The 26,049-nt window shown below is 47.2% G+C and overlaps 1 protein-coding gene across 11 annotated transcripts in view; it reads left to right on the plus strand.

The window, feature by feature from the left end:
• KDM6B (lysine demethylase 6B) overlaps positions 1-26,049 on the plus strand; it is a 195,530-nt gene that overhangs the window by 129,283 nt on the left and 40,198 nt on the right. For 9 of the 11 annotated variants that reach the window (XM_067469705.1, XM_067469707.1, XM_067469706.1 and 6 more), the window contains 8 exons: positions 1,964-2,090; positions 2,246-2,344; positions 6,756-6,984; positions 10,994-11,086; positions 14,203-14,370; positions 17,228-17,374; positions 17,633-17,953; positions 21,828-23,947. In XM_067469705.1, the coding sequence (XP_067325806.1) occupies positions 1,969-2,090; positions 2,246-2,344; positions 6,756-6,984; positions 10,994-11,086; positions 14,203-14,370; positions 17,228-17,374; positions 17,633-17,953; positions 21,828-23,947 (3,299 nt within the window). In that variant the 5' untranslated portion in view covers positions 1,964-1,968. The remainder of the gene's footprint in view (positions 1-1,963; positions 2,091-2,245; positions 2,345-6,755; positions 6,985-10,993; positions 11,087-14,202; positions 14,371-17,227; positions 17,375-17,632; positions 17,954-21,827; positions 23,948-26,049) is intronic. The other 2 variants (XM_067469715.1, XM_067469714.1) reach the window with 2 other exon arrangements.

A 26,049-nucleotide genomic window follows, 5' to 3' on the forward strand; every position in this document is an offset into this window, starting at 1 on the left:
CAGGTCGCAGGTTCGAATCCGGGGAGAGGCGGATGAGCTCCCTCTATCAGCTCTAGCTCCTCATGCGGGGACGTGAGAGAAGCCTCCCACAAGGATGATCAAAATCATTTGGGCATCCCCTGGGCAACGTCCTTGCAGACGGCCAATTCTCTCACAACAGGATGTTCCTGACACGACAAAAAAAAAAAGCGGGAAGGTAATGGCGCTCCACGCAGTCATGCTGGCCACATGACCTTGGAGGTGCCTCTGGACAACAGCGGCTCTTCAGCTTAGAAATGGAGATGAGCACCAACCCCCAGAGTCGGACACGACTGGACTTAATGTCAGCGGAAAACCTTTACCTTTTATTTACAAAAGTAGGGTTTCCATTACACAAAGTTCTGTATACTTCCTTCTTTGCTTCCACGCTGGGCTTCTTTCTCATGCAGATAAACACTTTCCCAGCAGCACTTGCATGGGTCTGGCATTGAAAAGTCTCTTGAGTTCCTCTTGAAGCATGATGGGAGTTGAAGTTTTTTCTATCTATTTCTCACCTAATAAAAAGGCCTGGTTGTGTTCATGCTGTTATAGGCTGGGAATGTACCCACAACCGGCGACTACAATTCCCAGTATTAAAAAATTCTAAAATTAAAACAGCAAAACATCAGAGGGAAAACAATTGGGGACATCTAATCACCTCTCAACAAAAGATTGCTCCAGGCACTGCCAGGCTATCAAATGCTAATCAAGGTGGTCAGTTGAAACATTCCCACCTAGCTCCAGCAGACAAGAGTCCTTTGTCCTACCTGGTCTTTCCACAGATATATAAACCCTTTTTCCTAGTTCCAACAGACCTCACTATCTCTGAGGATGCTTGCCATAGATGCAGGCGAAACATCAGGAGAAAATGCCTCTAGAACATGGCCATATAACCCGAAAAAACCTACAACAACCTAGGTGTGAATGTTTCAACTGACCACCTTGATTAGCATATAATGGCCTGACAGTGCCTAGAGCAAACTTTTGTTGAGAGGTCATTAGATGTCCTTGTTTGTTTCCTCTCTGTTGTTGATTTTAGAGTTTTTTAATACTGGTAGCCAGGTTTCATGGTTTCCTCCTTTCTGTTGAAATGCTGGACCTCTCTCACAACCACCATGTTAGACTACACAGAGAAGCCATTGAAATCCACAAGAAGCATGTGGACAATTTCAACAGAAAGGAGGAAACCATGAAAACGAACAAAGTCTGGCCACCAGTTTTTAAAAACTCTAAAATTACAACAGCAAAACAACAGAGGAAAAACAATCAGGGACATCTAATCGCCTCTCAACAAAAGATTGCCCCAGGCAATGCTAATCAAGGTGGTCAGTTGAAACATTCACACCTAGCTCCAGCAGACAAGAGTTCTTTGTCCCACCCTGGTCATTCCGCAGATATATAAACCCTTTTTCCTAGTTCCAATTTAATTTAAGAAAATTTAAGAAGGTACAGTCAGGCCATTATATGCTAATCAAGGTGGTCAGTTGAAACATTCACACCTAGCTCCAGCAGACAAGAGTCCTTTGTCCCACCATGTTCATTCCGCAGATATATAAACCCTTTTTCCTAGTTCCAATAGACCTCACTACCTCTAAGGATGCTTGCCATAGATGCAGGCGAAACGTCAGGAGGGAATGCCTCTAGACCATGGCCATATAGCCCGAAAAAACCTACAACCACCCAGTGATTCCGGCCATGAAAGCCTTCGACAATACATAATAAATATAATAATAATAATAATAATAATAATAATAATAATTATTATTATTATTATTATTATTATTTTGGAAGCTGTAGTCAAAGAGTAACGTATCCAAACACACTCTCTAGGAGAGGAGAAATGGGCTGGGACTAGGAAGGAATGCCGCAAGAAGAAGTGGACACAAGGAGGTGGGACATTGGAAGGTCCAACCCTTCTTGCTTTCTTTCTGTCCCTCTCCTTCAGACTGGATGCATCGCACAGTGGAGCAGTTGGGGGTCCGTGCTGGACGGGACCCCTTTTCTCTCGGCAGCTTGGGCTGCAACGGAGCGTGGAGTCCGTGCCATTCCCGCCCATGGCTCCCGGGCGGCAGGTAAGTCTTCCTCTGGGCAGGAGGGCAAACACACCTGGGAGACGCCGGGCTGCAGATGCTTCTCTTCCATGCTTGCTTGCTCTCGCTCTGTCTCGCCCATTGCCTTGCTTGTACCTGCTTCCATGCCGACTCCCTGCTTCTTCTCCCCGCTCCAGGTGCTCCGCCAGCGTGGGTCAGCCCCAGCTGCCCCCGCACCTGCCGCCCAACCACGGTGCTAACATGGGGCAGCACAACAAAGGCTACTTCCCTTCAGGGTAAGGGCACTTCCAGTGTGGGCACCACGGGCACCCAGCGGGTAGGGGAGAGGAGAGGAGCAGAGCAAGGCATCTTGGGGTGCTGGTGCTATGAGAGATTGCCAGCTGTTTCTCCAAATCTCAATCAGGAAGAGGATTCAGGGTGTTGTTATTATTATTATTAATAGTAATAATAATAATTCAAAGATTCTGGCACAAGCCAGTAAAGTGGTTCCATTGAGGATTGGCACACTGGGTGCAGTGCCTAAAGACCTTGGATTGCACTTAAAAACAATTGGCGCTGACAAAAATTACCAATAATTATCAATGGGACCACTTTACTGGTTTGTGCCAGAGTCTTTGAATAATAATAATAATAATAATTATTATTATTATTATTATTATTATTCAAAGACACTGGCACAAACCAGTGAAGTGGTCCCATTGATGATTGGCACACTGGGTGCATTGCCTAAAGACCTTGGCTTGCACTTAAAAACAATTGGCACTTGGTCCCACTGATGATTGGCACACTGGGTGCAGTGCCTACAGACCTTGGCTTGCACTTAAAAACAATTGGCACTGACAAAATTATCAATAATAATAATAATAATTCAAAGACTCTGGCACAAGCCAGTAACGTGGTCCCGTTGATGATTGGCACACTGGGTACAGTGCCTAAAGACCTTGGCTTGCACTTAAAAACAATTGGCGCTGACAAAATTATCAATAATAATAATAATAATTATTATTATTATTGTTATTCAAAGACTCTGGCACAAGGCGGTAAAGTGGTCCCATTGATGATTGGCACACTGGGTGTAGTGCCTATAGACCTTGGCTTGCACTTAAAAACAGTTGGCGCTGACAAAATTACCAATAATAATAATAATAATTCAAAGACTCTGGCACAAGCCAGTAACGTGGTCCCGTTGATGATTGGCACACTGGGTACAGTGCCTAAAGACCTTGGCTTGCACTTAAAAACAATTGGCGCTGACAAAATTATCAATAATAATAATAATTATTATTATTATTATTGTTATTCAAAGACTCTGGCACAAGGCGGTAAAGTGGTCCCATTGATGATTGGCACACTGGGTGTAGTGCCTATAGACCTTGGCTTGCACTTAAAAACAGTTGGCGCTGACAAAATTACCAATAATAATAATAATAAAAATCTTGTGGATTTTCATATTGTTGCCCATAAATGACAAAAATCTTGCAAAAGCATCTTATCATTTTACAATTTTTTTTTAATGCAGGCAGTCCCAAAGTTATAAACATCCAACTTACAAAGGACTCTTGGTTAAGAATGGGGGGTAATAATAAGCCAGTAAAGTGGTCCCATTGATGATTGGCACACTGGGTACAGTGCCTAAAGACCTTGGCTTGTACTTAAAAACAATCGGCACTGACAAAATTACCAATTATTATTATTATTATTATTATTATTCAAAGATTCTGGCACAATCCAGTAAAGTGGTCCCATTGATGATTGGCACATGGGTGCAGTGCCTAAAGACCTTGGCTTGTACTTAAAAACAATTGGCGCTGACAAAATTACCAATTATTATTATTATTATTCAAAGATTCTGGCACAAGCCAGTAAAGTGGTCCCATTGATGGTTGGCACATTGGGTGCAGTGCCTAAATACCTTGGCTTGCACTTAAAAACAATTGGCGCTGACAAAATTACCATTAATAATAATAATAATTCAAAGATTCTGGCACAAGCCAGTAAAGTGGCCCCATTGATGATTGGCACACTAGGTGCAGTGCCTAAAGACCTTGGTTTGCACTTAAAAACAATCGGCACTGACAAAATTACCATCTGTCAGCTGCAAAAGGCCACCTTACTCAAATCGGCACACGTTATATGCCAATACATCACACAGTCCTAGACAATTGGGACATGTCTAACAGAGTGTGGTGGAGGCTCCTTTGTTGGAAGCTTTTAAACAGAGGCTGGATGGCCATCTGTCAGGAGTGCTTTGAATGCAATATTCCTGCTTCTTGGCAGGGGGCTGGATGGCCCATGAGGTCTCTTCCAACTCTATGATTCTATGTGATTTGATACAAAAGCCAGCACAGTGATCTTGTTTACTGTGTACTAATCTTGTTATGTATCAAATAATAATAATAATAATAATAAGTATACACATAAACTAGAACTACATATCATCAAAACAGTACACAATTTGACTGGATGCAAACAATGGACAATGTTTACGTGGGTTGTAGGTTTTTTTCGGGCTATATGACCATGGTCTAGAGGCATTCTCTCCTAACGTTTCACCTGCATCTATGGCAAGCATCCTCAGAGGTAGTGAGGATGCTTGCCATAGATGCAGGCGAAACGTCAGGAGAGAATGCCTCTAGACCATGGCCATATAGCCCGAAAAAAACCTACAACAACCCAGTGATTCCGGCCATGAAAGCCTTCGACAATACGTTGTTTATGTGTCTGCAGTGTCCTTTTAACCAAGGCACATTTCCCAAAGGAAAGAGGTGGAGGAGTCATAGAATCAGAGAGCTTTAAGAGACACTCAGGACCATCCATTCCAACCCCATTCTGCCCAGCAGGAAGACACAACCAAAACCTTCCCAATAGATAACCATCCAGTCTTTGACTCAAAACCTTCAATGAAGGAGACACCAATATACTAATATTCCATTGGCATATTATACCACTGTGTGCCAGACTCCGGAGCAGAGGAAAACAAGTTTGCTCCCTCCTCAATATGACATCCTTTCAGATGTTTAAACCTGGCTGCCTTGTCCTCTTCTCTCAGCCTTCTTTTATCCAGAACCCTCAGCAATTCCCCTTAGAGCAGTGTTTCTCAACCTGGGGGTCAGGACCCCTGGGGGGTCATGAGGGGGTGTCAGAGGGGTCGCCGAAGACCATCAGAAAAAAACAGTATTTTCTCTTGGACATGGGAGTCTCTGTGTGGGAAGTCTGCCTCATTTCTATCCTTGGTGGGGTTCAGACTGCTCTTTGATTGTAGGTGAACTATAAATCCCAGCAACTACAACTCCCAAATGTCAAGATTCTATTTTCCCCCAAACTCCACCAGTGTTCACATTTGGGCATATTGAGTATTCGTGCCAAATTTGGTCCAGATCCATCATTGTTTGATTCCACAGTGCTCTCTGGATGTAGGTAAACTACAATTCCCAAACTCAAGGACAATGCCCACCAAACCCTTCCAGTATTTTATGTTGGGCATGGGGGCTCTATATGCTAAGTTTGGTTCAATTCCATTGTTAGTGGAGTTCAGAATGCTCTTTGATTGTAGATGAACTATAAATCCCAGCAACTACAACTCCCACATGTCAAGTCTATTTTCCCCAAATTTCACCAGTATTGACATGTGGGTATAGTTTGGTCCAGATCCATCATTGTTTGAGTCCACAATGCTCTCTAGATGTAGGTAAACTACAATTCCCAAACTCAAGGACAATGCCCACCAAACCCTTCCAGTATTTTCTGTCAGTCATGGCAGTTTTGTATGCCAGGTTTGGTTCAATTCCATCGCTGGTAGAGTTCAGAATTCTCTATGATTGTAGATGAACTATAAGTCCCAGCAACTACAACTCCCCCATATCAAGTCTGTTTTCCCCAAATTTCACCAGTGTGGACATGTGGGCATAGTTTGGTCCAGATCCTTCATTGTTTGAGGCCACAGTGCTCTCTGGATGTAGGTGAACTACAATTCCCAAACTCAAGGACAATGCCCACCAAACCCTTCCAGTATTTTCTGTTGGGCATGAGAGCTCTATATGCCAAGTTTGGCTCAATTCCATTGTTAGTGGAGTTCAGAATGCTCTTTGATTGTAGGTGAACTATAAATCCCACCAACTACAACTCCCACATATCAAGTCTTTTTTCCCCAAATTGGTCATGGGAGCCTGGTTTGGTTCAATTCCATCACTGGTAGAGTTCAGAATGCTCTTTGATTGTAGGTGAACTATAAATCCCAAATGTCAAAATCAATCCCACCAGTAGCAACGAAAATAATTCTATGGGTTGAGGGCCACCACAGCATGAGGAACTCTATTAAGGGGTCGCAGCATTAGGAAGGTTGAGAAACACTGCCTTAGAGTTTGGCACAACGCTTTGGTCTTCATGCTTTGCTCTGAAGTGCGACCTTGGTTCTGTTGTGTGTCCATGCCTTTTGTGTGCCTGCCGATAAAGCCACACTATCTGGGGCAAAGCTGGGTGTATATGTGCACATCTCCTTTGTGTGTCTCTGGACTTTGGAGCTGGTGAGATAGAAGATAGAAGAGAGAGAGATTGTGGATGTATGGTGCAAGAGAGACCGTCCTCTGTGAGTGTGTGCGGTGCCGCCAGTGTGTGTTTTGCACAGTTTCAACACAGGACTGGGGGATGTGTCCATGTTTTCATGGTTCTCCCTCCCCTTTGCACCAGGAACCTGCCCCCCAGGCCCCTCCATGGGAAGCTGGAGGCCATCCACGGCTGTGTCCAGGCTCTGCTCCGGGACCAGGGCCAGCCGCAGCTCTGGGAACAACTGGGCGAGATTTACGAGTCGGAGCAGGACTGTGAAGAGGCCGTGCACTGCTATCAGAATGCGGCCCGGTACCAGCGCGACTATGGGAGCTATGGCGAGATGCACGCCCGGATTGGACGCCTTCAGCAGGTGCGGCTGCTCAGGGAGGAAGTCCGACGTGGGGAGGGAGGGAGGGAGAGTGGGGAAGGCAGCTACAAGTTGGCGTTGGCTTATTGCCATTCACTCCTTTATTTATTTATCGTGTCATCAGCAACCAGACCATTTTATTACAATTCAAACAGAGCAAAACAAACACACAGATTAAAAAGAAAAAGGGAAAAAAAACACAGAGATTTTGCAAATTTGGTAGTTGGTTAAATGTCCTTTGACCAGTATCTGGACACTTGGAGTGCCTCTGGTGTTGCCGCAAGAAGGTCCTCCATTGTGCATGTGGCAGGGCTCAGGGTGCATTGCAGCAGGTGGTCAGTGGTTTGTTCTTCTCCGCACTCGCATGCCAAGGATTCCACCCTGTAGCCCCATTTCTGAAGGTTGGCTCTGCATCTCGTGGTGCCAGAGCGCAGTCTGTTCAGCGCCTTCCAAGTCGCCCAGTCTTCTGTGTGCCCAGGGGGGAGTCTCTCATCTGGTATCACCCATGGATTGAGGTGCTGGGTTTGGGCCTGCCACTTTTGGACTCTCGCTTGCTGGGGTGTTCCAGCGAGTGTCTCTGTAGATCTAAGAAAACTATGTCTTGATTTAAGTCGTTGACGTGCTGGCTGATACCTGAGCTTTCCGAAGCTCTAGGTGCTCTTACTGCCTATTACAGGGAAAACCAACTGATCCCTAATCCATCTAAAACACAGACATGCGCCTTTCACCTTAAGAACAGACAAGCATCCCGAGCTTTGAGGATTACCTGGGAAGGAATCCCACTGGAGCATTGCAACACACCCAAATACCTGGGAGTCACTTTGGACCGTGCTCTGACCTGCAAGAAGCACTGCCTGAACATCAAGCAAAAAGTGGGCGCTAGAAACAACATCATACGAAAGCTGACTGGCACAACCTGGGGATCACAACCAGACACAGTGAAGACATCTGCCCTTGCGCTATGCTACTCTGCTGCTGAGTATGCATGTCCAGTGTGGAACACATCTCACCACACTAAAACAGTAGATGTGGCTCTGAATGAGACATGCCGCATTATCACGGGGTGTCTGCGCCCCACACTACTGGAGAAATTACACTGCTTAGCTGGTATTGCACCACCTGACATGTGCTGGGAAGTAGCAACTAACAGTGAAAGGACCAAGGCAGAGACATCTCCAGCTCATCCCCTGTTTGGGTATCAGCCAGCACGTCATTCACTCCTTTAATGCCCTGCCTTTGGGCATGTCACACACCCCCCTCAGACCCAAAGCAAGGTCCAACTGGGGCAGAAAATGGCCAAGAAACCTCCATGATAGGTTTGCCTTATGCGTGGCACAATTGGAAACACACTGAGGAGCCATTGAAATCCACAAGCATGTGGACAATTTCAAGAGAAAGGAGGAAACCATGAAAATGAACAAAATCTGGCTACCAGTATTAAAAAATTCTAACTATATGGCCATGTTCTAGAGGCATTCTCTCCTGACGTTTTGCCTGCATCTATGGCTGGAGCTAGGTGTGAATGTTTCAACTTGTCTGCTGGAGCTAGGTGTGAATGTTTCAATGCTAATCAAGGTGGTCAGTTGAAACATTCACACCTAGCTCCAGCAGACAAGAGTCCTTTGTCCCACCTTGGTCATTCCACAGATATATAAACCCTTTTTCCTAGTTCCAATAGACCTCACTACCTCTGAGGATGGTTGCCATAGATGGAGTGACCAGGATGGGACAAAGGACTCTTGTCTGCTGGAGCTAGGTGTGAATGTTTCAACTGACCACCTTGATTAGCATATAATGGCCTGACAGTGCCTGGAGCAAACTTTTGTTGAGAGGTGATTAGATTAGAAACAAACAAGGACATCTAATCACCTCTCAACAAAAGATTGCTCCAGGCACTTCCAGGCTATCAAATGCTAATCAAGGTGGTCAGTTGAAACATTCACACCTAGCTCCAGCAGACAAGAATCCTTTGTCTCACCCTGGCCATTCCACAGATATATAAAATCTTTTTCCTAGTTCCAACAGACCTCACTTCCTCTGAGGATGCTTGCCATAGATGCAGGCGAAACGTCAGGAGAGAATGCCTCTAGAACATGGCCATATAGCCCGAAAAAACCTACAACAACCCAATGTTTCAACTGACCACCTTGATTAGCATTTGATAGCCAGGAAGTGCCTGGAGCAACCTTTTGTTGAGAGGTGATTAGATGTCCCTGGTTGTTTTCCCTCTGCTCTTTTGAAAACACAGTAATGCTGGACCACTCTCACAACCACCATGTCAGACTACACAGAGAAGCCATTAAAATCCACAAGCATGTGGACAATTTCAACAGAAAAGAAGAAACCATGAAAATGAACAAAATCTGGCTAAAAAATTCTAACTATATGGCCATGTTCTAGAGGCATTCTCTCCTGACGTTTCGGCTGCATCTATGGCAAGCATCCTCAGAGGTAGTGAGGTCTGTTAGAACTAGGAAAATGGGTTTATATATCTGTGGAATGACCAGGGTGGGACAAAGGACTCTTGTCTGCTGGAGCTAGATGTGAATGTTTCAACTGACCACCTTGATTAGCATATTATGGCCTGACTGTGCCTAGAGCAATCTTTTGTTGAGATGTGATTAGATGTCCTTGTTTGTTTCCTCTCTGTTGTTGATTTTAGAGTTTTTTAATACTGGTAGCCAGGTTTAATGGTTTCCTCCTTTCTGTTGAAATGCTGGACCACTCTCACAACCACCATGTCAGACTACACAGAGAAGCCACTGAATTCCACAAGCATGTGGACAATTTCAACAGAAAGGAGGAAACCATGAAAATGAACAAAGTCTGGCTACCAGTATTTTAAAAAATTCTAAAATTACAGCAGCAAAACAGCAGAGGAAAAACAATCAGGGACATCTAATCACCTCTCAACAAAACTAGGAAAAAGGGTTTATATATCTGTGGAATGAACAGGGTGGGACAAAGGACTCTTGTCTGCTGGAGCTAGGTGTGAATGTTTCAACTGACCACCTTGATTAGCATTTGATGGCCTGGCAGTGCCTGGAGCAATCTTTTGTTGAGAAGTGATTAGATGCCCCAGATTGTTTTCCCTCTGCTGTTTTGAGAACACAGAAATGCTGGACCACTCTCACAACCACCATGTCAGACTACACAGAGAAGCCATTGAAATCCACAAGCATGTGCACAATGTCAGGAGAAAGGAGGAAACCATGAAAATGAACAAAATCTGGCGAACAGTATTAAAAAAAAACTCTAAAATTAAAACAGCAAAACAGCAGAGGGAAAACAATCAGGGACATCTAATCACCTCTCAACAAAAGATTGCTCCAGGCACTGCCAGGCCATCAAATGCTAATCAAGGTGGTCAGTTGAAACATTTACACCTAGCTCCAGCAGACAAGAGTCCTTTGTCCCACCCTGTCTTTCCACAGATATATAAACCCCTTTTTCCTAGTTCCAACAGACCTCACTACCTCTGAGGATGCTTGCCATAGATGCAGGTGAAACGTCAGGAGAGAATGCCTCTAGAACATGGCCATATAGCCCGAAAAAACCTACAACATCCCAGTGATTCTGGCCATGAAAGCCTTCGACAATACATTAAACAGCAAAACAGCAGAGGGAAAACAATCAGGGACATCTAATCACCTCTCAACAAAAGATTGCCCCAAGCACTAACAAGCCACACCAAACAACTGCCAGACCATCAAATGCTAATCAAGGTGGTCAGTTGAAACATTCACACCTAGCTCCAGCAGACAAGAGTCCTTTGTCCCATCCTGGTCATTCCTCAGATATATAAACCCATTTTCCTAGTTCCTAACAGTTATCACCAGTTAGCCCAGGCATGGGCCAGCTTTGGCCCACCAGGTGTTTTATGATCAACCTCTATCAGCTGGTAGGAATTGTGGGTGTTGGAGGTCCAAAACAACTGAAGGGAAGGCTTAAGTTTGTCCATGCGTGAGTTAGTCTTGCTGACACCCTTCTCTTGCATTCCCTTTTCTCCTAGGCTCAGCTGTGGAATTTCCACTCCGGTTCATCTCATCACCGGTCAAAGGCGTTGCCTCCGCTGCAACAGGTCTGGAACCTCCTGCACCTTGAGGTGAGTGGGGAGCAAGGGGGAGGGACGCTCCTCCTGTGCCCCACCAGGTGTGGTTGGAGTACAGCTCTCAACATCCCTTGCCACCAATGAGAAGTGCCATTCAGGGACATTCTTCAATATTAGCTCCTTTTCAAGAAGGAGCAGGAAGATAGCGCAGGTCACAAATTCGATTGCATCTCATAGAATCATAGAATCAAAGAGTTGGAAGAGACCTCATGGGCCATCCAGTCCAACCCCATTCTGCCAAGAAGCAGGAATATTGCATTCAAATCACCCCTGACAGATGGCCATCCAGCCTCTGTTTAAAAGCTTCCAAAGAAGGAGCCTCCACCACACTCCGGGGCAGAGAGTTCCACTGCTGAACGGCTCTCACAGTCAGGAAGTTCTTCCTCATGTTCAGATGGAATCTCCTCTCTTGTTGTTTGAAGCCATTGTTCCGCGTCCTAGTCACCAAGGAAGCAGAAAACAAGCTTGCTCCCTCCTCCCTGTGGCTTCCTCTCACATATTTATACATGGCTATCATATCTCCTCTCAGCCTTCTCTTCTTCAGGCTAAACATTTCCAGCTCCTTAAGCCGCTCCTCATAGGGCTTGTTCTCCAGACCCTTGATCATTTTAGTCGCCCTCCTCTGGACACATTCCAGCTTGTCAATATCACTCTTCAATTGTGGGGCCCAGAATTGGACACAATATTCCAGGTGTGGTCTAACCAAAGCAGAATAGAGCATGGGGAGCATTACTTCCCTAGATCTAGACACTAGGCTCCTCTTGATGCAGGCCACAATCCCATTGGCTTTTTTTGCCACCACATGACATTGTTGGCTCATGTTTAACTTGTTGTCCATGAGGACTCCAAAATCTTTTTCACACGTACTGCTCTCGAGCCAGGCCTCATCGTCCCCCATTCTGTATCTTTGCATTTCGTTTTTTCTGCTTAAGTGGAGTATCCTGGATTTGTCCCTGTTGAACTTCATTTTGTTAGTTTTGGCCCATCTCTCTAATCCATCTCTGGAAGCGCCCCTTGGTCTCACATAAATCAAAACCAAAGGCTAGGTTGGTTTCTGCCTCATTTAGAGCATTTAATTCCATCTTCTGGCACCTTTCACCCTGTCAAGGAGTTTACAGATTGTGAAGTGTTTTTATCACCTTGTGCAGCCTTGCTGTGAAATCCACTTCCTCGGTGATCGCTGAATGATACTGTATCCATTTAGCATTGTTATTATGTGGCGAAGTTATATAACTCTGATTTTATATAAGTTGATGAATGCAAGCAGTTTTTTTTCCTCCTTTTTAATCTGTGGTTAATTCCACGGCTTTTAATAGCTTTTCACCCTGTATTAAATTTTAAAGATTTTTCTCCTCCCACGCAATACATAGATCTTTTATATAAGTTCAAACAGCAAGAATAACTTGATAGTGTCGGGTTTGGGTGCAAACCGTCAATTCCAGGAAAATACGGCGCTGTCAGATGCAGTTACCTGATTAAGAGATAATTGCCATGTAATTTTTGAAATGAAGAAGGACTTGTTTTTCAAGAAATCTGGTGGCCTTGTAAAGTCTAAGCTATTCCAGTGACACAACATCCATCCTAGACATCCTTACCGAGGAATGAGTGCCACTGAACTCAGCAATGTTTATGCCATAGCCTTGTGGCACTTCACAAATGAAAACCAAGACATAATAATAATAATAATAATAATAATAATTTGTCATAGAACACTTGGGAAGTGTTCAACTTGTGATTTTATGATACGAAATCCAGCATATAGTTCTTGTTTGCTGTGACATACTGTGTCTTCTGTCAGTAAAAGAATAATAATAATAATACCCTGCAAGGAAGCAGATGAAACAATAGATCATATCTTCAGCTGCTGCAGGAAGATCGGGCAGACAGACTACAAGCAGAGGCATAACACCATTGCTCAGATGATTCAGAATAGGGGCAAACAATAATAATAATAATAATAATAATAATAATAATAATAATAATAATGCTCTGCAAGGAAGCAGATGAAACAATAGATCATATCCTCAGCTGCTGCAGGAAGATCGGGCAGACAGACTACAAGCAGAGGCATAACGCCATTGCTCAGATGATTCAGAATAGGGGCAAACAACAACAACAATGATCTGTATGCATAATAAAGATAGAATATGTATGTCTGTATGTGGCTATGGTGTCCACTTACACAGACAAGCTCCCTCCTCCACGAATAGCTATGATTCCCACCTATGAGGATCCACAAAAACCGTTATAGCGAGTGCAGTGAACATGTCCCAAGAACGCTACCAAGGTCCTCCACCTACACCACACTACCCAAGTGAAGGATTTCTTAAGGGGACCATTTCGTCCTAGATTTTCTGTGTTTCCTCCACCACAGACATCCCAGTGTTCCTTACTCTCTCCATTGGTGTGGAATTTGCATGACCCCCACCCCTCCCACTGCCTGTATGGCACACAGCAGACAGAGGAATTAATCAGCAACTGAACATACTGGAGGAGTTTGGGCTATCTGGCCATGTTCCATAAGCATTCCAGAAGTAAATAAAGAACAACACTCAAAAACCGGGGAATTCCAGGCAGGAAACAAACAAGGCCAGCTAACCCCTACCAACAAAGGATTCCCCAGGCAGCAATCAGCCAAGCTTTGCAGCTGCAAGGCCATTCAATGCAAATCAAGGTGGCCAAGCGCAACATTCACACTTGCCTCAAGCAAACAAGAGTTCTTTCTCCCACCCTGGACAACATTCCACAGATATATAAACCCCACTTGCCTAGTTTCCAGCAGACCTCACAACCTCTGAGGATGCCTGCCATAGATGTGGGCGAAACGTCAGGAGAGAATGCTGCTGGAACATGGCCAGACAGCCCGGAAAACTCACGACAATCCAGCAGTTCCGACCATGAAAGCATTCAAAAATAAATTTAATGCCTTATTATCGTCTCTGCCGTTAGGTGGAGAGACCGTGCATGCTGCAATTCACTCTGGCGGCGGTGTGTGTGGGGTTACTGTTTATGTTTTCCATTTCTTTGCAAGATTGCCAGTGTGTCAGTGGATAAAAGGGATTAAACCTCTTGCTTTCTCTCCCTGTTCCTTTCCTCTTCGCTGTCTCCAGAAGAGGAACTTCCCCGGGAAGCGCAACCCCCAGCTGAAGAGGCCTGGTCCCCCCATGGAGCCCCCCGTGGTGCAGCCGATCCCCCCGGTCCAGCACCCTCCCCACTCGGGGCACGCCGAGGAGATGCCCGCCCCAATGAAGAGACGGAGGAGCTCCAGCCCGGACCAGGTACGGAAGGGACGTCGCTCGCACAAAACCAACCCTGCGAGGCGGGGTTGAATGACCGGATTGTGAGGCCTCCCCTCCTTCTCTCCCCAAGCATACGTCTTTTCCCGCTTGCTTGCCCGCTTGTCAAGGCATGTGCAGAGTCACTCTCTTGCTTTTGGGCTACCATTCCTCAAATTCTGCAGGTGGTGCAATAATAACAACATAATAATAACACTTTATTTATATTTCGCCCTTCTCTCCGAAGGGACTCAGAGCAGATTACATTATATAAACAAACACAGGCAAATATTTAGTGGGTTGTTGTAGGTTTTTTCGGACTACATGGCCATGTTCTAGAGGCATTCTCTCCTGACGTTTCGCTGCATCTATGGCAAGCATCCTCAGAGGTAGTGAGGTCTGTTGGAACTCGGAAAAAGGGTTTATATATCTGTGGAATGATCAGGGTGGGACAAAGAACTCTTGTCTGCTGGAGCTAGGTGTAAATGTTTCAACCGACCAACTTGATTAGCATATGATAGCCATGTATAAATATGTGAGAGGAAGCCACAGGGAGGAGGGAGCAAACTTGTTTTCTGCTTCCCTGGAGACTAGGACGCAATGGAACAATAGCTTCAAACTACAAGAGAGGAGATTCCATCCAAACACGAGGAAGAACTTCCTGACTGTGAGAGCCGTTCAGCAGTGGAACTCTCTGCCCCAGAGTGTGGTGGAGGCTCCTTCTTTGGAAGCTTTTAAACAGAGGCTGGATGGCCATCTGTCAGGGGTGATTTGAGTGCAATGTTCCTGCTTCTTGGCAGGGGGTTGGACTGGATGGCCCATGAGGTCTCTTCCAACTCTTTGATTCTATGATAGCCTGGAAGTGCCTGGAGCAGTCTTTTGTTGAGAGCTGATTAGATGTCCTTGTTTGTTTCTAATCTAATCACCTCTCAACAAAAGTTTGCTCCAGGCACTGTCAGGCCATTATATGCTAATCAAGGTGGTCAGTTGAAACATTCACACCTAGCTCCAGCAGACAAGAGTCCTTTGTCTCACCCTGGTCATTCCGCAGATATATAAACCCCTTTTCCTAGTTCCAACAGACCTCACTCCCTCTGAGGATGCTTGCCATAGATGCAGGCGAAACGTCAGGAGAGAATGCCTCTAGACCATGGCCATATAGCCCGAAAAATCCTACAACAATCCAATAATAATAATAATAATAATAAGGTCGCAGGTTCGATTCCAGAGAGTGGCGTGAGCTTCCGCTGTCAGCCCTAGCTTCTGCCAACCTAGCAGTTCGAAAACATGCAAATGTGAGTAGATCAATAGGTACCGCTGCGGCGGGAAGGTAACGGCGCTCCATGCAGTCATGCCGGCCACATGACCTTGGAGGAATCTATGGACAACGCCGGCTCTTCGGCTTAGAAATGGAGATGAGCACCACACCCCAGAGTCAGACATGACTGGACTTAATGTCAGGGGACAACCTTTACCTAACCTTTACCATCTCCCAAGGGACTCGGTGCAGCTTACACGAGGCCAAGCCCACAATACATCAATACAAGCAATAACAATTACAATACGAAGCAAAATACAAATACTAATACGAAGCAATTAAAATAAATCTCATACACAAATACCATAAACATTGAACAGTGGCAACAAACGCATTTAAAAACTATGGTTGGGCCAAATGTAATTAAGTTAAAAAATAATGCTGGGCATGAACAAGATAGAGGAGGTGGGGCATTGGGGGAACATACAAGCAATCCTAAACCAGTATAAAGTGCTTTTGAAGGACATAATGCTAAGGGTTCATTATTCTGGGAAGGCACACTGGAACAACCACGTCTTCAAGCTCCTCCTAAAGACTGCCAGAGTTGGAGCATGCCTGATATTCTTAGGAAGTGAGTTCCAGAGTCGGGGGGCCACCACCGAGAAGGCCCTCTCTTTCGTCCCCACCAATCGTGCTTGCGATGCAGGTGGGAGCAAAAGTAGGGCCTCTCCAGATGATTGAAGAGATCGTTTGGGTTTGTACACAGAAATGCGGTCACGCAGGTAGGCAGGTCCCAAACCGTTCAGAGCTTTGTAGGTCAGAACCTGCACCTTGAATTGGGTCCGGAAAATGAATGGCAGCCAGTGGAGCTCCTTAAACAGTAGGGTTGACCACTCCCTGTATGGAGCGCCAGTTAACAACCTGGCCGTCGCCGGTTGGACCAACTGAAATTTCCGAGCCGTTTTCAAGGGCAGCCCCACGTAGAGCGCATTACAGTAGTCCAGTCTGGAGGTGACCAAGGCATGGACCACCCCGGCCAGATCAGCCTTCGCGAGGTATGGTCGCAGTTGGCGCACGAGTCTTAATTGTGCAAAAGCCCTCCCAGACACCGCCAACGCCTGAGCCTCAAGTATAAGTGATGAGTCCAGGAGGACGCCCAGACTGCCGACCTGTGACTTCAGGAGGAGTGCAACCCCGTCCAACACAGGTTGCCACCCTATACCCCAGACTGGTCGCAGTTGGCGCACGAGTCTTAATTGTGCAAAGATCTATTGCTTCTGGTGATTAACCAGGTGTGCTAAAGCCCGGCCCTTCAACTCCCACAATTGCCAGCAGCCTATCAGGATTTGAAGTCCAAAACACCAAAGTTTGCACATTCCTAGCCTAGTGAGAAAGTTAGGAAATGAGGTATCTTTTCTCATCTCTGTGAAGAGTCTGGATTGGATGTGGGGCTGGGTGCAAGGAGAAAGCTTTGGGGAGACATGCCGTGGGATGCTTAGCGGTGTGACCCATCTCTTCCGCTGTCTTTGTGTGCGTCTGTCTGTCTGTGTGCGTCTCCCTTCGTGCCTGGCTTTCTTTCTGCTAACTTCTACGCTGGAGCAGAACGGGAACGGGCTTGGCCACCACCCGCCGGGGCCCGGCATCCCCGGCAACCCCCATTACCAGCTGCCTAAACCGGGACTGTGGAACCCGCTCCACGGAGACTCCTGGGGACAAGAGCGCAAGAACGTGGCTGCCCCAGAGAGACAAGTAAGGCTGCCTTCCACTGCTCCCCAAACCGCCATCCCTCCACAACAAATGAGTGTCCTAGCTTGAAACCAAAGCTTCATCCCTCCAGGTGTTTGGACTTCAACTCCCACAATTCCTAACAGCCTACCGGCTGTTAGGAATTGTGGGAGTCGAAGTCCAAAACACCTGGAGGGAAGGCCGAAGTTTGCCCATGCTTGACTTAATCGTTTGTGACATTGTGACATCTTCATTTCCCCTCTTCTTCCTCCTCTAACCTAGGAGCAGAGGAACTCGGTGGCTCACCCCTTCCCGTACCCGTCTCCCGCCTATGGTTCCCACCCACCCCCTCACCGCCCTTCGGCTATGGCGCCCAGCCCTCGCACACCGCCAGCACACCGCCCGTCCTTGGAGAGCCATGGCTGCCTGGCCCGGCCCAACGGAAGTGACCTTAGAGACAGCCGGGTCCCCCGGGCGCGTCCAGACTCCACCGCCACACCAGCAACCGTTGCCTGCGTGCCTTACGCCCCGCGCCCGACCCCGGGAGGCCCACCCGCCACCAGCAAGACCACCTCGCGAGGGCAGCCACCCCTTGACAGCCTTGTGAGTAGAGAAGATGTCGGATTTGATTTGATGATTCAACTTTTGAGTATTAGGCGTGTGCGTAATTTCGTTGTTAATTCGTATTTCAGATCAAATTCGTTAAATCCATACATACGAAGCCATATTAGAAACAGGAAAGGGGGGATGGATTAGATATTGAAACACTAGGGCTGGGCGGTTTTGTTTCGTAATTTCGTAATTTCGTAATTCGTTAAAAAAATCGGTTTTTGGGGGTTTTTTTGGGTAACGAAGCGATTTTGAACCATTCAGGAGCATCTGAAAATGGAAACGAATTTTTCAATTCGTTTCGTAATTGCTTCGTATTCGTTTCGTATTCGTTTCGAAATCGTTTCGTTATTATTTCCGCATGTCTGGGGCAAGTTTTACAGCTGTTGTTTGTTTAATTAGTGAAAAAAAATTATAAATATCACACCAACAGTCAACAACAGAGGGAGAGGGAAGCTTCAAAAGTTCCCCCTGTCCCATTTGGAGGTTTTTTAGCGTATTGCGCGGTCACGTCCGCCATTAACAAATCGATTCGTATTCGTTTCGAAATGGTTTCGTAATTTATGAAATTTCGTAAATATCGAACTTTTTTAAAGAAAAATTTCGGAATTCATTTAAATATTGAAACGCAAAAAACCCCAAAAAACGAATCGAGTTTAGAAACAAATTTTTCCGTGGTTGCCCAGCCCTATGAAACACTCGTCAGTAATTTTGGTTAAAATTCTGTAATGTTCAGATGTCTCCCAAGGTCAGTTTAATTTTTAGTTTTAGAGGTGTGCGTAATTTTGTTGTTAATTCGTATTTCGGATCAAATTCGTTGAATCCGTACATACGAAGCAAAATTAGAAACATGCAGGAAAGGGTGGAGGGGTTAGAAATTGAAACACTCGTCAATAAGTTTTGTTAAAATTCTGTAACATTCGGATGTCTCCCAAGGTCAGTTAAATTTTTAGTGTTAGGGGTGTGTGTAATTTCGTTGTTAATTCATATTTCGGATCAAATTCATTGAATCATACGAAGCGATATTAGAAACATGCAGGAAGGTGGGGAGGGGTTAGAAACTGAAACACTCGTCAATAATTTTGGTTAAAATTCTGTAAAATTCAGATGTCTCCCAAGGTCAGTTTAATTTTTAGTGTTAGAGGTGTGCGTAATTTCATTGTTAATTCGTATTTCGGATCAAATTAGTTAAATCCGTACATACGAAGCGATATTAGAAACATGCAGGAAAGGGCAGAGGGGTTAGAAATTGAAACACTCGTCAATAATTTTGGTTAAAATTTTGTAACATTCAGATGTCTCCCAAGGTCAGTTTAATTTTTAGTATAAGCATTAAGCAACTTTAGTAAAGCCAAGAAAACATAAAGGGCTTTAAAAATACAAATACTGGAAATAAATAAATAAAAATCAATCCTTTATCTTTGGCCCAACTACCATAAGGAAGACACTGGGGGCGGACTAAAATTGAGAACACAACCATCTTAAATGTAGTGGCAGAGGATTCAACAGGCCCTGCCCAAGACTACATTTCCCAGAATGCAATGCTCAGTATCTGAAGGACCCAATGAGGGCTGGCTGCAGCTGCCACCATTTAGAGTCAGTCTAATAATGATAAATAAAATTATTAAATCTGCAAAAAGGACTAAAATTAGTATAAGCATTAAGCAACTTTTGCAAAGCCAGGGTCATCTGGAAAGTAAGGTTACAAGGCATGTAACTCTCGTGGAGAATTTCCGAGAGTTGGTATCACTGCCATGCAGCAGGAAACCAGCAGAAGCGAACGAGCAGTGCCAGTCGTCAGTAGCTCATTGACTCACGTTGCGGTGAAGGTTAGAGATGAGCGTCCTCATGCTGTTTCCCTCCAAGTGCGAAGTTCGCACTGAAATATGCTATCTAAATGCTAAGGCTGTGCTTCACCACAATTTCCGCGGGGAGAGTTGGTATCACTGCCATGCAGCAGGAAACCAGCAGAAGCGAACAAGCAGTGCCAGTCGTCAGTAGCTCATTGACTCACGTTGTGGTGAAGGTTAGAGATGAGCGTCCTCATGCTGTTTCCCTCCAAGTGCGAAGTTCGCCCTGAAATATGCTATCTAAATGCTAAGGCTGTGCTTCACCACAATTTCCGCGGGGAGAGTTGGTATCACTGCCATGTAGCAGGAAACCAGCAGAAGCGAACAAGCAGTGCCAGTCGTCAGTAGCTCATTGACTCACGTTGTGGTGAAGGTTAGAGATGAGCGTCCTCATGCTGTTTCCCTCCAAGTGCGAAGTTCGCCCTGAAATATGCTATCTAAATGCTAAGGCTGTGCTTCACCACAATTTCCGCGGGGAGAGTTGGTATCACTGCCATGTAGCAGGAAACCAGCAGAAGCGAACAAGCAGTGCCAGTCGTCAGTAGCTCATTGACTCACGTTGTGGTGAAGGTTAGAGATGAGCGTCCTCATGCTGTTTCCCTCCAAGTGCGAAGTTCGCCCTGAAATATGCTATCTAAATGCTAAGGCTGTGCTTCACCACAATTTCCGCGGGGAGAGTTGGTATCACTGCCATGTAGCAGGAAACCAGCAGAAGCGAACAAGCAGTGCCAGTCGTCAGTAGCTCATTGACTCACGTTGTGGTGAAGGTTAGAGATGAGCGTCCTCATGCTGTTTCCCTCCAAGTGCGAAGTTCGCCCTGAAATATGCTACCTAAATGCTAAGGCTGTGCTTCACCGCAATTTCTGAGGGGGGAGTTGGTATCACTGCCATGTAGAAGGAAACCAGCGGAAGCGAACGAGCAGTGCCAGTCGTCAGTAGCTCATTGACTCACGTTGCGGTGAAGGTTAGAGATGAGCGTCCTCATTCTGTTTCCCTCCAAGAGCAAAGTTCGCACTCTAATATGCTACCTAAACACTTCACCGCAAGAAAAATCATGGTGTCAGTGTTTTGGGACAGAAAAGGGGTTTTGCTCATTCATTTTTTGGAAAGCGGTGAAACAATCAGTGCTGCAAGATATTACGAGACCATGAAGAAGCTTCGCAGAGCCACCCAAAACAAACGTGGTGGGAAGCCGACGACGGGAGTCTGTCTCCTTCATGACAATGCGCGCTTGCACACTGCTCATGCAACATAAGAGTCGTTGTCTTCATTTGGTTGGGCTGTTTTAAGCCACCCCTCTCACAGCCCTGATCTCACACCCAGTGACTATCATCTGTTTCACTAAATTGAAGGAACACCTGAGTGGGAAACACTTTTCCTGCGACGACGAGGTGAAAATTGCATTGCAGACTTCACACTTGGAAGGAAATGGAATGAGAAGGCTCATTTCTGACCTTGACCACAATGGGTCGTTGTAGGTTTTTTTCAGGCTATATGGCCATGGTCTAGAGGCCTCACTACCTCTGAGGATGCTTGCCATAGATGCAGGCGAAACATCAGAATACCTCTAGACCATGGCCATATAGCCCGAAAAAAACCTACAACAACCCAGTGATTCCGGCCATGAAAGCCTTTGACAATACTTGGCCGCAATGCCAGTCAATGAGCTACTGATGGCTGACACTGCTCGTTCGCTTCCGCTGGCTTCTGCTACACGACAATTATACCAACTTCCTTGCGAAAATTCCCCATGAGAGCGACATGCCTTGTAACCTTACTTTCTGACGTGCCTTGTAACCTTACTTTCTGAATATCCCTCGTACTTCCTATAGTTACTTCTTAGGAGCATTTTAAGGCCTTTTGATAGACAGTCTCACAGAATGTTTAATGAGCTTTCCGCAATCAATGTTCTAAGTGTTTCTGATGCCTGCTCTGGGTTGGAGGGGAGGAACACTTACCCAGTGATGGTTCCTGACACCTGCCTTCTAATTGTTCATCCTTCTTGTCCATCCCTGCAGGGGTCTGATCATTACCAAACACCGGCACTGGACCAGTCCTGTCCTGCCCAGGAGAGCGGAGGCCGCAAACATCCTCCTCCGCCGCCACCACCACCGCGACCAGCGCCCTGCCTTGCCCCCCGCAACATGCCCTGCGCTCGCATGCCGCCTCCCCCCACCATCACGAGAGGGCCTCCAGCACCAGTGGTCGCGCGGCCCCCACCCACCACCCCACAGTGCCCCCCGCCCCCTCCACCACCCCCACCCCCACCACCCCCTCCACCCCCGCCTCCGATACCCTGGATGAAAGGGCCAGCGGCATTTGGCAGCAAGGCTGGAGAGGAAGAAGCTAACAGCGACCCTCTGAGTGATATTTTGTTTGGATGTGGGGAGCCCCGCCAGGAGGAACCTCCACTGCTGGCAGCTTGTGAGGCGGGGCGCAGTTTCCAGGATTCCAACACCAGCAGTCAGAAGGGGTCTTTCTCTCTCCCCCGAGAAGAGCCAGTGGAGAAGTCCAGCCCCCTGAGATCAGCCAGCCCCGTGCCCTCTCCACCCCATGAATTCTGGCTGCCCGAAAGTGGCCAGGAAGAGAAAGGTTCCAGCGGCACCCCAGCGCTGACCCCAAGCCCCTCGATTACCTCAGGAACCTTCCGGTCGCCAGAGAGCCCTCCTCAGCCACCAGCGCTGCCTCCGCAGCCCCCACCGTCGCCCCCGCAGCCGCCTCGGGCCTCCTATCCAAAGACACCTGAGCCGCCCGAGGTGCCTCCGGCCCCAGAGGCCGCCCCAGAACGCCTCTTCGGCTTCGCCAGCCCTCCGCTGGAGCACCAGTTTGAGGAGCCCCCTGAATTCTCCAAGATCCTACCGGATGGCCTGGCGAACATCATGAAGATGCTGGACGAGTCAATCCGGCGCGGGGAGGAAGAGCGTGAAGAGAGCTTCCCGCCACCGCCGCCCCCAGCCCCGCTTTTGCCAAGCCCCCCACCTTTGGCGAGACCGAAGCCACCACCTTCCTCCTCCTCCTCCTCCTTTGATTACCCCAAGCCGTCCGGGCAGGATCCACCAGAGCCTCCCTGCCTGTACCGCTTCGGCAAACGTGATGCAGAGGAGAGGCCCCCTCCGACAGCAGTGGTTGCGGCAGCAACGGGAGGAGGAGGAAGTAGTAGTAGTAGTAGTAGTGGAGGAGCAGGCAGCAGAAAGTTCCCTCACCACAGCACTGCCTCTCTGCTGAAGTCTTTGGCCAGCGTGCTGGAGGGGCAGAAGCACTCCTATCGGCCAAAACCTCTGACCCCACCAGGTGCTAAGATGCCTCCTCTGGCTGCCGCCAGCCAGAGCACTGTGCCGCATTTCTCTACCTCAAGCCAACCCTGGGTCGGAGGAGCTGGGACTGTGGCTGAGCGGGTGACCACCCCTCCACCCCCACCCCCAACCCGGCCAATCAAGACGGAATCAGAGGTGCTGGAAGAAATCAGTCGAGCGTGCGAGACCCTCGTGGAGCGAGCAGAGAGGGAGAAGACACCTCCTCCGCCGCCCGCCACCCCGCAGCCACCACCACCACCCTCGCCTCCTCCTACTCCTCCCCCTCCTTCCCCTGTCCCCCCTCCTCCTGTCAGAGCCCCCACACCACCGCCCCCTCCACCTCCTCCCACCCCGCGACCCAAGGATGAGTCTCGGAAACGGGACCGCGAGCACCGTCGACACCGCCGCTCTGGGAAGGACGGGTCTCGGCGGCACCGGGAAGGCAAGGCCCACAAAGAGAAGAACCGGCAGATCCTGGGCAGCTTAGATGTCCAGAGCAGCGAGAGCCAGGCGCGGGAGAATGGGGCCAAGCCGCCGCCGCCTCCCCCGCCATTGCCGTCTCTGCCATTGCCGCCGCCACCGGTCCCCCAACCCGAGCGGAAGCCCACCATCAAGAAAGAGGAGGGGGCGCTCAGCACAACGGGCTCCACGGTCGTGTGCTCGGCCGACCTACTCAAGCTGCGCTCCTTAACCGAGGGGCCTCCGAAAGAGCTGAAGATCCGCCTCATCAAAGTGGAGAGTGGCGACAAGGAGACCTTCATCGCCTCCGAGGTGGAGGAACGCAGGATCCCCTTGGGGGAACTCACCATCAACCATTCGGCTGCAGAAGTGGTGCGGGCCAGCAAGTGAGTGGAAACTTCTCAGGTTCTCCTCATGTCCATATCCTCACCTGTGTTTTCTCCCATTAGTTCTCCATCTGCAGAAACCTACACCAGAGAATGCAGTCTAATTCACTCATTTGATGCCAACCTCAGTGGCTGCCCTAAAAGAAGAGCAGCAGCTCCTATATATTCTGAATTAATAAACATCAAACAACATCTGGAAAGATCTGCCAGAAGAGATGGATCTTCATTACCGTTTAAAATTTAGTGTATTCAGCTGTCAAATCTCTTCTGGCAGGTCGTTCTGCAATCTTGGGGTGGCTGAAGAAAACGTTGCCTGTCTGTAACGAATGTTTCTGAGAGAATTTGGGCATATGGCGACAATTAAATGGGTATTCAGCTGTCAAATCTCTTCTGGCAGGTCATTCTGCAATCTTGGGGTGACTGAAGAAAACGTTGCCTGTCTATAATGAATGTTTCTGAGAGAATCTGGGCATATGGCGACAATTAAATGGGTATTCAGCTGTCAAATCTCTTCTGGCAGGTCATTCTGCAATCTTGGGGTGACTGAAGAAAACGTTGCCTGTCTATAATGAATGTTTCTGAGAGAATCTGGGCATATGGCGACAATTAAATGGGTATTCAGCTGTCAAATCTCTTCTGGCAGGTCATTCTGCAATCTTGGGGTGGCTGAAGAAAACGTTGGCTGTCTGTAACGAATGTTTCTGAGAGTATCTGAGCATATGGCGACAATTAAATGGGAGGAAGGGATCTAATTAGCAATGGGCAAAACCATTGAGAAGAACTGCAAGGTAGTCATTGAGAAGTGCTGTGACATAATGTAAAATACACCACGTGTAGTTCACGTTGGATCAGCCCACACACTGCCTTGCCAGAGAAAGAAAATATGCCATGCAGGTGAACAGTAAAACCAAGTTGTTTACTCTTCTTAATTCAGAACAACTTATGTACAATAGGATCAGTTGAATCAACTCACATAGTGTCCTTCTATGAAAGATTTAAAATAGTATGTGTGTGGGGGAGGAAATAGATTATTGCGTCCCTTCCCAGTTTCCTCCCATATAGGACCCGTTCCAAGATGGATGGGAGAGGGAAATGTGTGCTGTCTCGCCATCTCTGTCTCTCTCGCACACATCTGCAGTCATCATCATGTCTGCAGTCTGCCTTTTTGGACATGATCAGGCAAGCTTGGGTTGAAGCGAACACATGTGCTGTTTGTGTCCTCTGTCCTGGAAAGTAAGAATATGTGTGTGTGTGTGTGTGTGTGTTGTGAGATAGAGAAGGGGGTCCCGGAGTGCCAAAAGAAAGAAGCTGCAGAGATAGCAGGAGGAAAGGGACTGATAATGGAGTCTGTTTCGTGAAATGGAGGACATTGGAGCACGCTTTGTGCTGGATGTCTTCCCTCGATTGTTTTGTTCCTGGAGAGTTCAGTCTGTCCCTCTTTTTTTTTCCTTTTCCTTTTCAAAAACTCCTCCCCATGCATTGCACCCCAAAGCAGTTCTAATTATCATTTGCAAAGCGTTTGTGCATATTTGAGAACAAGGGTATTTATTTATCCTGTCAAAAGCAAATTAGGGGTACAGTTGTCATGTATTTTAAACCACACACAAAGTCAAAAACTTGGCATTGTACTAAATGTCCTTTGACCAGAAGCTGGCCACTTGGATTGCCTCTGGTGTTGCCGCAAGAAGGTCCTCCATTGTGCATGTAGCAGGGCTCACGTTGCATTGCAGCAGATGGTCAGTGGTTTGCTCTTCTCCACACTCACATGTTGTGGACTCCACTTTGCGGCCCCAGTTCTTAAGGTTGGCTCTGCATCTCGTGGTGCCAGAGCACAGTCTGTTCAGCGCCTTCCAAGTTGCCCAGGAAGAAGTTTCTCATCTAGCATCAGCCACTGATTGAAGTTCCAGGTTTTAGCCTGCCACTTTTGGACTCTCGCTTGCTGAGATGTTCCTGCAAGTATCTCTGTAAATTTTAGGAAGCTTTGTGGCTCCATTTCTTAAGGTTGGCTCGGCATCTTGTGGTGCCAGAGCGCAGTCTGTTCAGCGCCATCCAAGTTGCCCCGTCTTCTCTGTGCCAGGAAGAAGTTTCTCATCTGGCATCAG

This window comes from Anolis sagrei, chromosome 6 (genome assembly GCF_037176765.1).
Source record: "Anolis sagrei isolate rAnoSag1 chromosome 6, rAnoSag1.mat, whole genome shotgun sequence".
In the NCBI taxonomy this organism is placed as follows: Eukaryota; Metazoa; Chordata; class Lepidosauria; order Squamata; family Dactyloidae; genus Anolis; species Anolis sagrei.